Source organism: Corapipo altera, unplaced genomic scaffold, assembly GCF_003945725.1.
Source record: "Corapipo altera isolate COAL_440 unplaced genomic scaffold, ASM394572v1 317, whole genome shotgun sequence".
Classification (NCBI taxonomy): domain Eukaryota; kingdom Metazoa; phylum Chordata; class Aves; order Passeriformes; family Pipridae; genus Corapipo; species Corapipo altera.
Window position 1 is genome coordinate 1,093,958 of NW_020884989.1, and position 14,120 is coordinate 1,108,077.

The following is a 14,120-nucleotide window of genomic DNA, read 5'->3' on the forward strand; positions in this document are numbered from 1 at the left end:
TGACTGAGAAATTTTGTCTCATAGCACTAGTGTTTGTACTGTGAAATGCTGATGACTTGTAAGCCTGGTTACTTATCTTAGCCCAACCACCCTACCTGAAGCAGAGGTTTGAAAATTGAGAAGCAGAAACCATTGAATTCCTAGCTCTTGATCATCATCATCATCATGGCTAGGCTTCGCGAACGAAGATTTGGGAAAGGCTCTATCCACATTTGTTACAAGCACGCTGGTGGCTAATAAGGCCAATATGAGATAGACACGTCCGATTGCAAAAGACACAGCAGAAGGACTCCTTAGGTGGTAAATTCTGCAAGACACGGTTCTTTCTGCACTGTCTTTTCTCCTGGAGAGTGATCCTGTGTGCGTTCTCAAAGGAAACAGCAGCGTTATAGATGGTGTATCTCCAGGCTTCCCGACTGGAGGCCAGAGTAGACCAGTTATGATGATCAGTATGGCCGAGGCTGAGATGTTGTTTCAGGGAGTCCTTGTATCTTTTCTTCGGGGCTCCTCTCTTGCGGCAGCCAGTGGCAAGTTCACCATAGAGCAGGATCTTAGGGAGGCGGTGGTCGTTCATCCTGGAGACGTGCCCTGCCCAGTGCAACTGTGTTCTCAGCAACATGGCCTCAATACTTGTGACTGCTGCTTGCTCTAGAACAGATGTATTGGTCACATAATCTGACCAGTGGATGTTAAGGACTGTACAGAGGCAACGTTGATGGAAGCGTTCTAAGAGACGCAGGTGGTGGCAGTAGATGACCCATGATTCAGAACCATATAAAAGAGTGGACAACACAATGGCTCTGTAAACACTGATCTTTGTACTTTTCTTCAAGTGTTTATTACGCCAAACTCTTATGGAGTTTTCCAAAAGCACTGTATGCCTTTGCTAACCTATTGTCTATCTCTCCGTCGATCTTACTGTCCGAGGAGATGAGGCTGCCTAGGTAATTAAACTACTGGACTGGTTTGAGCTCTGATTGGCCAGTGGTGATATGGGGATAATGGAAGACTTCCTGAGGTGCAGGTTGATAGAGAACTTCTGTCTTCTTCAAGCTGACTTCCAGCCCAAAGAGCTCAGCAGCGTCTGCAAAGCAGGATGTTAAACGCTGCAGAGCTGCTTCTGTGTGGGCCGCAAGGGCGGCGTCATCAGCATAGAGCAGCTCCTGGACAAGATGATTTAAGGTCTTGGTGTGGGCCTTCAATTGCCTTAGGTTGAATAGGCTTCCATCAGTATGATATCGAATGTAGATACCGTCCTGATCATCAAGGTCTGCCGTGGCCCTTTGGAGCATCATACTGAAGAAGATTGTGAATAGGGTTGGTGCAAGAACACAGCCTTGTTTCACACCATCGGTAACTAGAAAGGGCTCAGAAAGTGCATCACCATATCTGACTTGGCCACACTGACCCTCATGGAGTGAGATGATCATTTTAAGGAACTTGGGGGGACAACCTAAACGTTCCAAAATCTGCCACAGACCTTTTCTGCTCACAGTATCGAAAGCCTTGGTGAGGTCAACAAAGATTACATAGAGACCTTTGTTCTGTTCCCTACACTTCTCTTGCAGTTGTCTGAGAACAAATACCATGTCTGTGGTACTCCTGTTGGCTCTGAAACCACATTGGCTTTCAGGTAGAATTCTTTCTGCTATAGTGGGTATTAGTCTGTTCCAAAGTATTCTTGCCAGGATTTTGCCAGCAATGGAGAGCAGAGTAATAACACGGTAATTTGAACAGTCTGATTTAACTCCTTTCTTCTTATACAAAGTGATGATGACTGCATCACGAACATCTGATGGTAGTTCGCCTAGTTCCCAACAGCGCACCTCAAACTCATGAAATTTAGCATGGAGAGCAAGGCCCCCATGTTTCCAGATTTCAGGTGGAATTCCATCAACCCCAGCTGCCTTGCCAATTTTAACCTGCTGTATGGCCTTAAGGGTTTCTCCCAAAGTGGAGGCAATATCCAAATCATTCTTCACTGGTTGTTGTGGGAAGGATTGAATTGTTGAGTCTTGAACTACACGGCTAGTACTGAAGAGAGTCTGAAAGTGTTCAGGCCAACGATTCAGAATGGAGGTTTTATCTGTCAGAAGCATTTGACCATCAGTGCTGAGTAGGGGGCTTTGGACCTGGTATGTAGGCCCGTATGCTATTTTCAAGGCTGCATAGATTTTGTGGTCTTAACCTGGATATCTTTTCTGGTACTATACGTCATCTTGTAACGTGGCAAAGGGTCTGTGAAAAGAGGTGGAAAACCAAGCTCTTGGACATGCAGATACTGTCAGCATTGAAGGGATTTAGTGAATGGGAGCAGTTGAATTAACTTAAACGCTTGCTGCCACCAAAGCTGAAAAGTATTTCATAACATTTTCGCCGCTTTGCGCTGGCCGAGTCTCTCATTGGACTGTTCCCTGAACCACTTGGGCTTGCTAAAATGCCAGAAAACTTTGCACATTTTTTCCTTCTACAAAAAAATCATTTATGATTGCTTACGAAGGAGTCTGGAAAACAACTTAAAAATAAGTTTCTGGGGCAAGGTCCTGAAAAAAAGTACCTTGGAAAGAAGAAGAAAACAGAGGCTTTCACCCATATGCAAGAGCGTTAGGAATTGTTTTAGCAAACTCAATCTTGTAAAACTACCCCCCAAACCCACTGTGAGGATTCAGATTGGTCTTGGCTAGTGTTTTTTGCTTTGTGCAAAGCATTGTATATGGTTGCTCATAGGTCTTAGTTTGCTAAATAATAAGTTGCGAAATGCAGTTACTAGTTTCCTTTGTTACCCCTACGTAGCAAAGCATTTTTATTCACTTGTTTTACCACTGAATCTTCTCAGAGTAGCTTCTTTTTCCCCTCTGAGAATCTCTCTTCTTATCTTTGTTCATTCATTTGGCTCATTTTTTTTCTTAGCCTGTACTTTACAAATGCAAGGGTTTTTTTGTAAAGCATGAGATTGCCTAGGAGACGTCATATGTGATTGTCACAATAGTTCTAAAATCCTTTTCCCGCCTACTTGTCCCCTTACCTGACTTAAGTAATTTCATTAAAAACTGAACCAATTGTTTCTAAAATCAAATTCCATCACTGAGAAAACATTTCTGTTGACATTGATTGATCAGTGAGCTAGGAAAGTGGTCCTGCTGTTAAAGAAATGAGCGTTTAACAGTGTCTGTAGCATGATAGGGTATTTATGAAGTTAATCTCTATTCTGTTCTTACATATTTATCTTCACTGCAGTCCTATCAGGAATATTATCCATGCTCAGAAAAAATATATTTTGAATTCTTTGGAAAAATTGTTAGAGCTCAAAAGGAAATTGAGGGTGGTGGGGAACTGTTAAATTAGAAATTGTTAATGGCTGTTATAAAACAATTGACAGTAGGAAATTGTAGAGTTGGCTGGAGGCATTTGGTTTTTGAAGCAAATAGAAAGGGCTCCAGGGGTTTCCTTCTGCTGATTACTCAGGATTTCACTGCAATGAAGAGATGACTTCCTATTTAATATCTAAAACATTTAATAACATTTTAGAATTGGGGGAAAATGCTGTTAACAGTAAGTTAATGACAGTGACAGAATAATTTCCTCAAACTGAGTTGGAAGTTTCAATTGCTCACTGAAAGAGAGTATAGTTGATCAAGACTCTTTTTAGAGTGGAAGACTAATAAAACTGGAAATTTAGACGTGTTAATCATATGATATTGCTGCATTCATAGCAGTAAAAGCATTCCATTCTGTTTTGTTTATATTGCTTAAAGAAGCAAGTTGAAAATTTATCATTCTCAAACCCAGTTTGAAAAAATGCTAATATAATGATTAGAAGGCATTCTGACTGTCTTTTAGAGTTGTTTTTGAGATGCTGCCCCAGTTTTCTTTTTTTTCCTTAACCAAATAAATTTAATGAGTGTAGTGTTGGTTTTCACTTTTTTGGTAACGTAAGATTCGTGTATATTTAGATAGACAATGAACAGTCATATCCCTGATTAGCAGTGCCATGAACTGAGTCATTATTTGTTGCATCAAATAGCATGTGTAAGTATTTACCATTGGATAATCAGGGCTGAAGGAACTAAGCCTAAACTGTGAGTATTCCTAAATTATTTCAGGTATAATGCAAGCCTTGCTCAGTATCTTTTCCCATTGTATATTGGAATATCAGGCTATTTGTGTTGAATTCAGTATTTCACAGCTGTTCTACAGTGATGCTTCTCTGCAATCATCTTAAGCAGAGCAGTGTTTAATGATCAAGCTTGTGAGAAATTCACCTTTTTACCTCTGTTTTTATTTGTATCTATTCCTATGGTGCGATAGCATGACCCATGTAAAAATTGTGAAGGTGATAATTATGATTTTTTGCTGTTCTTAAATTATGGGAAGAAACCCAACTTGTCATTAGAATGACTTAAGAATTTAAGGTCTACTCAGGAAGAATTTACCTTTTTTTCTGTGATGTTTCCTTCACAGAAGTCTGTGCCAAACATCTGGAGTTTTGTGCATGCTGTAAAGTAAATTGTAACTGTATATCTAAGGGTATATTTCAACATATACCAAGGAAACAACAAGCTAGTGTGCACTTGTGGAACACCTGACATGCAAAGCATTGCCACAGGGTCATAAGGCTAATTCCTTATCCTTTCAGAAGAAACATAAATGCTGCAATTGCATCATTCCTGTGAGTCAACGTGAGGAGATGATTGCTAACTCTAAAGGCTGATAGAAATTTCGTAGGGCTGGTGCACTGATGGCAGCAGTATTTGAGTAGGGCAGTTGAGGTCCTGTATATTAAGTGAGGTCTTCTGACCTCTCTGAGGATCACTAAGCTGGTACTAGTAAAGATGCTGAAGTTCAGGAAACAATAGCAGCTAAGAAAGCTGTTATTTGTCCAAAAATTGGTCGTTGATTTTAAAAATCAGGGCTGAGGTTCAAGTTACTATTAATTTATTGTAAGATGTTTGTATCTGAAATTAGATGAGTTTGTGGATTTTACTGGAAGAGGTTTGTTTTGGATTTTGGGGGGGTTTTTTGCTGATGTGTGTGTCTGTGAAATAAATGAAGTTCTGGCAACATCTTGTAGTGTTAGCTGGGGACTTCTAGTAATCTTTCATTTTTTGAAGATAGTGTTACCAGGTGGTGTTCATAAATTTTCATTGTGTGTTGACTTCCTTTGCTCCCATTATTCTGAGAAAGAACTTGATACTTAACCTGCTCCCTTATTATTTATAACTACATCCAAAAGAGGACCCAGGAAACTACAGGCCCATTAGTCTTACTCCAGTCCCTGGAAAGAGTTCTCCTAGAGACTTGCAAGCCAAATGAAGCAGGTAGCCAACACAGATTTCCCAAGGGCATAAAAAAGACAGGTGCAAGGTCCTGCATGTGGTATGACATAAACTAAGAGCCCAAAACAGGCTAGGAACTGTGTGGCTGGGAAGGAACCTTGCTGAAAGGGACCTGCAGGTCCTGGTGGTGTGAACATAAATCCAGCATGCTGCTGCAGCAATGAAGGCAAATCAGATCCTGAGCTGTGTCCACAGGGATTGCTAGCAGAGGTGAGGACATGATCATCCCACTTTACTCAATGCTTGTCAGGCCATACCTAGAGACCTGTATCCAGCTCTGGTCCCTACAGTTCAAAAAAGATGCAGAGAGACTGGAGAGGGCCTAAAGGAAGGCCACAATGATGGTCATAGGAGAACATGTCCCGTGAGTAAAGACAGAAGGGGTTTGGCCTTTTTTCCCCGGAGAAGAGAAGGCTCTGGACATTTTTCCAGTACTCAAGGAGGATGGAGGCTCTCCCAACACATGGAACCACATGGAGAGGACAGGGGCAACTGGTACAAGTTGCACTGAGGGAGATTTCGTCTTAATGTAAGACAGAAATATTTTACTGAAGGATGTGATTGAGTCCTGATCACTGGAAGTTGTTAAATTGTGACTGGACAGGATAATCTCATCTAGGCTCCTTTCCCACAAAAAAATTGGAGCTCATGATCTTTCGAGGTACCTTCCAACCTGGGCTGGTCTGTGATTCTGTGGCTCTATACTGAAAATTAAACTCTGCTTATGAGTTCATTTGAAAAGTTTATATGAAAGGTTAATGTGAATGGTCGTGTCACCTTGACCTGAGTCATCCATACTGAAGGCTGTCTGACACCTTGTAGAACGGGGCTCTTATGTTTGATCTAAGTAGCCCAGTAGGGACACAGACACTTTATATGATTAGCATCTCCTCAGTGCTGGGCACATAAACTAGTGTACATTTGCTTAGCCTCTGCTGCCATTGGCCTTGGTCCACTGGACCTGAGTGGACTGCTTGTCTGCACAGTTTTGCCAGGGTTCTAGCACAAGCTCTAACCAGAACTGAACATGATTTTAATGAATGAGATAGATTAGTGGTGAAACTCTAGACTTAAAACAGTCAAATGACAAGTTTAAACTACCATTTTGATAATCTCAGATTATCGGAAAGGAGAATTTACTGCATTAGTTTATATATCACAGTGATTGCTGGTATTCAGGAGTGAGTTGAATGCAGGGTATCTGATAGCAAGAAAGACCCTTAGGATATGTCCCTGTGCATGCCAGTCTGTAACTTTAAATTAGAAGTACTGCTTCAAAGTTGTTATTTTGTTGTTCCTGCTGATCATTAAGTACAGTATCTTAAAAATGTGACTACATTTTCAGCAGTAATTAACTTACTTTGAATAAGCTGTATTTTCTTGAGGCCATAGGTTTGCCATTCATTATTATTCTAGCATAAACAAAGCCCTTATTCTACAAGCAGGATATCTGGTATTTTTTTCTGAGGCCATTTAATTTTGGGGCTTTGTTTTATCTTTTCTTTCGTGGAACTATTTGCTCTTTCAGTAAAGGTGGTGTTTATAGTTGCACCACATCTGTTTCCTCTAGTAGCCTACATTCTCAGTGTGGTTTGTAGTGTAATGGCCTCAGAATGTGAAACTCACACCACGTTGTGGTTAAAAGCAGCATAAACCTCTGGATCCATGTGGATCTGGAGATGGGGGAAGGAATGCATGAAGGAGTATTGGCTGGGACTTGATTATTGTCTGAATTTCAGTATGCGAAAAGATGATGCTGGAATTCTTTGAAATTGATTAATTAGTGATTGTTTCTTTTTTCTTTGTTCTTGTTATATGTATCATCCCTACATCCCTTGCCACTTTCCTTCTGCCTTACACCAGACTGCTTGATTCTGTAGCCTATGGCTGAAATTCTATTCAAATCACCTAAAATGCAGCCAAAGTGCGTGCAGACAATATGGTGCCATGCAAAAAAAGTTAAAAATATGTATACGTATGAGTGTATTTATATATATATATATATATATATATATATATATATGGTGGTACCTGGCTGCTAATGGGCAGATGTTTATATTAAGTAAGATTTCACAGATGTGCTCAGGTAAAATTGCAGTGAGAGCAGGGTGGCAGGTATGTGTAGGTACTTTCAGATAGGTGCATGTTTTGTGTAGGTGACATAAAAGTGTCTTTCAAAATAGCCTGTATGAGTCAGCCCAAAAATTAATTAAAAGCAGATACTTAATCCTTAAGTCCTCCATTCTCTTTTCCTGACTTTCTTCAGTATAGGGGGAAGCTTACTTAAACAGCTCTTGTTTTAATGTTTGCCAAAGAGAGTTCATCTCACACCCCATACCTTCTCTTTGCCAGTAGTTAAGCCCTCCCTTAATTAGAGGATTTTCTTTCTTTTATACGTACAAGGCAAAAAATGTAATTTCTAACGATACTGCTTTGTGATGGTGATGTTTTATTGCTTATTACTATGTGGTTTTAGTTGATTCACTTTACAACATTCTTCCATTCTGTGTATCTTTTTAGTCTACTTAGCAAGCACTAATTGCCATGTATTAATTAGTTGCAAACAAATGGCTTATCTCTGTAGTCTAAAGGGGAGGGGGAAACAAGTCATCACAGATGAGTCGTCTATTTTTGAGATACATGTTCAATTGTAGAAGCATACACTGCTAGACTGAAGATTTTTGGTAAGCCAATGCCATAAAGTAATTATGAGCTTTTCTTAAATAGATATGGAGCTTATTCCTACAAACCATCAAGTATACAGAGCCCCTTTGATTTTTCTGTGGGAAATATGTGCATAAAAATTCAGTTCCCATTCAAATATACTGAGAGTAAGTGCCGTAATGTCAGGAAGTTTGACAAGGAATAGTTCTAAGCAGAAATTAAATTATTGTGAAGATTATAGCATTTCTTCCACTTTTTTAGACAATTTATAGATATTTTATTAACGTATACGTTATACTGTATACTGGGAAAGGTGTGTTTCAGTTCTGCTTCTCTGTTCATTTCCTCTCTTCTCATATGTGCTTGGGTAGGCAAAAGGTACAAGTTGCTCCAAACTGGCCTTTAGGCTTCTTGTGAGCTAGGAAATTATTCTGGATGAAAACTATCATCCATCTAATCTGACTTTCTAAATCAATTGATCCTGAAGGTTGTCATTACACGAGTCTTTGAGTTTAAGCCCTGGGAAGAAAGGGAAGTCATACACACTTGTTTGTGGCTGTCTCAATTCCACAAGGCAAGTGAGAGAGATTTGAAAACAGTGATTTAGTAAATCATTCTTTTTCTAGTCCTTTACTTAGAACATCCTTGGGCAGTGGGAAGGATGTTTAAATGTTTCAGAGATTAGTACGCTATCTTGAATTTTGTGAATCATATTGTTTTGGGAAGTTTTTATATTAAGGTTGGCTGGGGGTTTTTTTTCTGTTTTTGGAAGGGTGGTATACATGCTGTAAGCTCAAGCTATAAATTTGAAACAAGCAGGAATATTTCAGAAGATTTTTTCTGAAAAATTGCCATGCTGAATAATCTTTAAGCTTTTCTTAAAACACAGGACTCTTCATTCATGTCAGTATGGTACTTTTTGTAATAATATTTGGCATTCATAAGGTACTTGATCACTTGAAGATGCATACATATGTTTAATTAATCCTTTCAGTGCCTCTTTGAGGAAGTTAGGTATTACTCCTTTTTAGCAGTAGAGAAAAATGACACAGTAAATTCAAGTGTCTTGATCAAAGGCATGCAATTATTTACAGACTATTACTGTTCCTTGTAGTAAAAAATTAATGTTCTTAATTTTGAAGAATGTAAAACTAGTTTCTTATTCAGACTTGGAAATATAAATATGCTCTGTAGATTGTCTTGACTGTTTGACTCCCAGTATTTATGTGGGGCTTCCTCTTATTGCTCTCTATAACCTGGGCAAAGCTCACTTGGGAGGGACTGTGGAATACAAGAAGCTGACCCAGAATTCCTTAACCCTTGTAGGTTTATCTTCATTCCTGTAAAACAGTGTCTCCCATTTAAAACTAAACCAAAACTCATGTCAGAAATAAAAAAGAGGCGTAACAAGTGTAAATACTACTACATAATAATAGTTCCTAAAGCAAATGTAGGGAGTGTTGTGTCATAATTTCATATTATGATCTGCTTATGAGACTAGCCTTATAAATAAGGGATCCTCCGTGGCTTTTAGAGTAAGTGCCCCTTAATATAGTCTCTTTTTTTTATTAGGATGCTGTATAACATTGATAGCATTATAATGGGTAGGAAATTATTTCTTCATTTGAAATCTAAGTGTGGAGCACCTAGTTTATTAATCTGACAAATAGCGGCAGATTTATTCTATATACCTAATAAATTTGTGTTTGTATATGTGCATAGGTCATGAATACTGATGGAACTGGTAGAAGAGTTCTGGTGGAGGACAAACTGCCTCATATATTTGGATTCACGTTGTTGGGAGACTACATTTATTGGACAGACTGGCAAAGACGCAGCATCGAACGTGTGCATAAGCGCACAGCAGAGAGAGAGATCATCATAGATCAACTGCCTGATCTAATGGGCCTAAAAGCTACAAATGTTCACCAGATAACTGGTGAGTAAAAATTCTAATGAGGCAAGTGAAAATGAAATAGAAAATTTCTACAGATTTTTAGAAATGGACAGAACGCAGTTCTATTGCATGATAACTGCCGGCAGCAGTTTGATGGGATGGGTTAGGTCTTGCATGAGGTGCTTCAGTTCTCTAACTTGGAAGAATATCGAGCTGGAAAACAACCAGGCACAGCCCAAAACAGGTACTTTTCTGCTTCTTAGGGAATCGGAACAGCTTTTAAGTCTGAACAGCCCTGGATCCAGAAGAAGAAAAGAAGGATCATGGAAAATGAATCTTCTTTTTGTAACAGCTAGCTATTTATGAACCTGCAGCTGTAGCAGCATGTACTCCCAGTGTGCAAAAGCTAAGACTGAGCTGGTTTGAGTTGGTTAAGTACTTTTCACATTAATACTAGAAAATCATCTTTAAAAATAATTAGAAGTACTTCCTGTCCTGTAGTGTGTGTGGTGTAAAAAAAAGGAGGATCTAGCTTTAAACTGGCTGTCATAGGCTATCCAAACACTGGTAGCAGTGTAACCTGTAGCATCACAGAACTCATCACCTTACCTGAATATTCTGCTGTGTGGGTAAGGCTTGCAGCTTCCTGCTGCCATGTGTGGATTGTACTGCAGGAAGGTAGTCAAATGTAGTTGAGCTATATCTTTACATGGCTGCTGCCACATTATCAAGGTGCCCCAAGGCATATATGCTTTAATTGCAGCCCTCTTTCCAACTGTTTGGCTAATGGAACTCGTGAGTGCCAAGCATCTCTTAGTAGGTGAATTTGCAGCACGTGCAGGTACACAAGTGAGTATTGCAAAGAGCTGCTTCACTTGCATCCTAGAGAGAAGAGACCACTGAATGGATGTGAAAATAGATCTGCAAATTTTTCACCTCTGGGAACGCACCTGGGTTGTAGGAATGTAACTGGACCAGTGTACTGTAAAAAGCAGCAGAACATACACTTGCTTACTTACTTACCATGCTTCAGTGCTTGTGCTGTGAACTGGAATTCTCAGTAGCTGTAGAAGTCCAGATCCTTTTCCATAATGCTGAGTTTGTTTCATGGGGTAAGGAAAACAAGCCCTGGCTTTCTAGCCAAGTAGAGTAACGTCTGTCTGAAGGATTGCAGGAAATGAGCAAAAAATAATTTATTCAGAGAATATAAGGAGAAAAACTATATGTTTACTTAAAGACTCATAGTGTTGTTGATGCACATGAGGACTAGCTTCACCTTTCACCTGAAGTCAGTTTGCAATGGTTGCTTTTGCTTTTACTGCATGCTTAGGTACAAACCCATGTGCGGAAGATAACGGCGGCTGCAGCCACCTGTGTCTGTACAGACCACAAGGCCTTCGCTGCGCCTGCCCCATCGGCTTGGAGCTCATCAATGACATGAGGACCTGCATCGTCCCAGAAGCTTTTCTGCTGTTTTCTCGGAGAGCAGATATCAGACGAATCTCTCTAGAAACCAACAACAACAACGTTGCTATCCCGCTCACTGGAGTCAAGGAAGCTTCCGCTCTGGATTTTGATGTGACAGACAATCGCATTTACTGGACTGACATTTCACTGAAGGTAGAGATTTATTCCATATTGGCTATTCAGCTATTACAAACTTCTTGAGATACTTTAGAATGGATTGATAAATGCAGTTCACAAAATTCAAGGGGTATGTAAAAGAGCATTTTCTAACTAAGAATGGCGTACATTTTTGTTACACTACATTCTCTCCTAGAATTTGTTTGTATTGGGTTTGCATGGTAAGGTTTTGGTAGTGAGGGGGCTACAGGGTTGGCTTCTGTGAAAAGCTGCCAGAAGTTTCCCCATGTCCAACAGTGCCAATGCCAGCTAGCTCCAGGACACACCTGCCCCTAGCCAAGGCTGAACCCTTTCAGCAACGGTGGCAGAGCCTCTGGGGTAAAGTATTTAAGGGAAAAAAGTTGCTACACAACCACAACTGCAGCTGGAAAGAGCAGTGAGAATATGAAAGAGAAACAGCTGTGCAGACACCAAGGTGAGTGAGGAAGTGCTTCAGGCACCAGAGCGGAGATTCCCCCTGCAGCCCATGGTGCAGCCTGCAGTGAGGCAGCTGTGTCCCTGCAGCCCATGGAGGTCCATGAGGATGCAGAGATCCACCTGCAGCACGTGGAGGACCCAATGCCAGAACAGATGGATACCTGAAGGAGGCTGTGACCCCATGGGAAACCCATGCTGGAGCAGACTCCTGGCAGGGACCTGCAGACCTTTGAGAGAGGAGTCCAGACTGGAGCAGTTTTGCTGGCAGGACTTGTGAGCCTGGGCTGGGGGACCCAGGTTGGAGTAGCCTGTTCTAGAAAGACCTTTGGAAGGGACCCATGCTGGAGCAGTTTGTGAAGAACTGCCGTCTGAGGGAAGGACTCATACTGGGAGGGTCCCCTACACCAGAGCAGGGGGAGTCCTCCCCATGAGGAGGAAGGAGCAGCAGAGGCAACGTGTGATGAACTGACCACAACCCTATGAGACACTGGATTATTGTATTAATTATTGTACTGGACCAATTCAAGGAGGGAAGGGGGGGGTGGCAAGGCAATTTCATGGAGGTGAGGTAATGCCCATTTCCCAGTCTCTGTGAGTCTCACCAGGCAACGCCAGAATAGCTGTCAGTCAAAGGCAGCCCAGGAGCACAGCCTGTACCACACCCTGGAACCCCTAACCCTGCCTTAGATTGGCTGGCACGGTGGGAGTACCACCCCTCACCCCTCCCCAGAGTGGCCAATGGGCCAGAAGTTCTGCCTGGGAGGCCACAGAAGGCCAGAGCAAATAAAGACAACAGCATGTGGTCTCCATCTTTGCTCAAGCCCTACCACCTGGCCACATGAAAGCTGGAGTCTCAGAGGACTCTGGTGGTAGCTATATTATTTTCTCTTTTTCTCTCTCTTTCTTTAATCTTTCTTCTAATCTCCTTTCTTATTATTTTGGATAGCTGGATACTGAATGGGTTGGGTTTTGCTAAGTTGTATGTGTTAGCATGTGCTAACTCAGTGCTTTGTTGAATGCTTTATTTTGGTTGTATGCCACCCTTTAAACTTTTGCCAAGATCTCTTATTTCTCCTAAAGTTTACCAGTAAAAGTACCCCTTGAGAAAATGTGTGAAGCTTTTTCTCTTTTGTGCTCTCTCTTAATGTGTTAAAAGAACTGAAGGCTCTTGTAATAATCCAGAGAGCACATATTGATGGAACCTTGTATGTTTTTAAACTAAAACTCGCTTGCTGAGCTCGTAGCTCAAAACTTGGGGTCTTACAAACGCCCATTCCCCATCCTCCTATGCCACTGTGGGCAAGGAGGTAGAGAAATTGGGAGTGAGATAGAGTCTAGGAAGAAGGGAGGGGTGAGGGAAGGTGTTTTAAGATTTGGTTTTATTTCTCATTATTCTGCTCTGATCTAATTGGTAATAAATTTATTTTTTCTAAGTTGAGTCTGTTTTTCCCATGACAGTAACTAGTGAGCGATCTCTCCCTGTCCTTATCTCAACCCCCAAGCCTTTCATTATATTTTCTCTTGGGTACTTGACATCCAGTCAGGATCAACACACAATGTCATTTAAATCTACTATATACATTTTCACATAAAGAATAAGTTTGCAAACATTTATTTTTTGTAGAAAGCTGAGAAGAATGCCATATGGCAGGAGGCTTCAGCGGTCAGAGTTGTTTTACAGAATACATCTAACAGGGGGAGAAGCCTTGTCTTGGCTCAGGAAGTGAAAATGGGTCTTGCCTATTTATTAACTTAATAGATACTGCACACAGGTCATGTTATGAGTCACAGATTTTATAAAACAGGTCTAGACTGACAAATCAGAAAAGGTGGAAGGTAGGTGTTTAAATGTTGAGTGATGAAATCTGTGTATCATCTGTTTTCTCTGGTACCAGTGAGGCTAGTGATTCCTTTTTGTTTTTCAGGGGTTGTAGTAGTCAGAATTGTGAGCACTAAAATTTAGTTTTTAATGACTTTTTCTGCAATTGAGTTGAGCCCTGTGCCAACAAGAAGTTATGGACTTCTGCAAGTAAAGAATCATCAAAAGTTAAAAACACAGAGTTTAAGTGACTTTGCGGGAGGTGACTTGGCTGAACTCTTAGGCATTGGTACTCATTTGAGCTGTGTAAGCGATACAGATGAAGACTGAGATATAAACTTCC

At 40.8% G+C, this 14,120-nt stretch overlaps 1 protein-coding gene across 2 annotated transcripts in view; it reads left to right on the forward strand.

Moving 5' to 3' along the window:
- The window catches only part of LRP6 (LDL receptor related protein 6), a 129,005-nt gene that overhangs the window by 85,463 nt on the left and 29,422 nt on the right, over positions 1-14,120 (forward strand). For both annotated transcript variants that reach the window (XM_027666257.1, XM_027666258.1), the window contains 2 exons: positions 9,723-9,939; positions 11,228-11,517. In XM_027666257.1, coding sequence (XP_027522058.1) covers positions 9,723-9,939; positions 11,228-11,517 — 507 coding nt within the window. The remainder of the gene's footprint in view (positions 1-9,722; positions 9,940-11,227; positions 11,518-14,120) is intronic.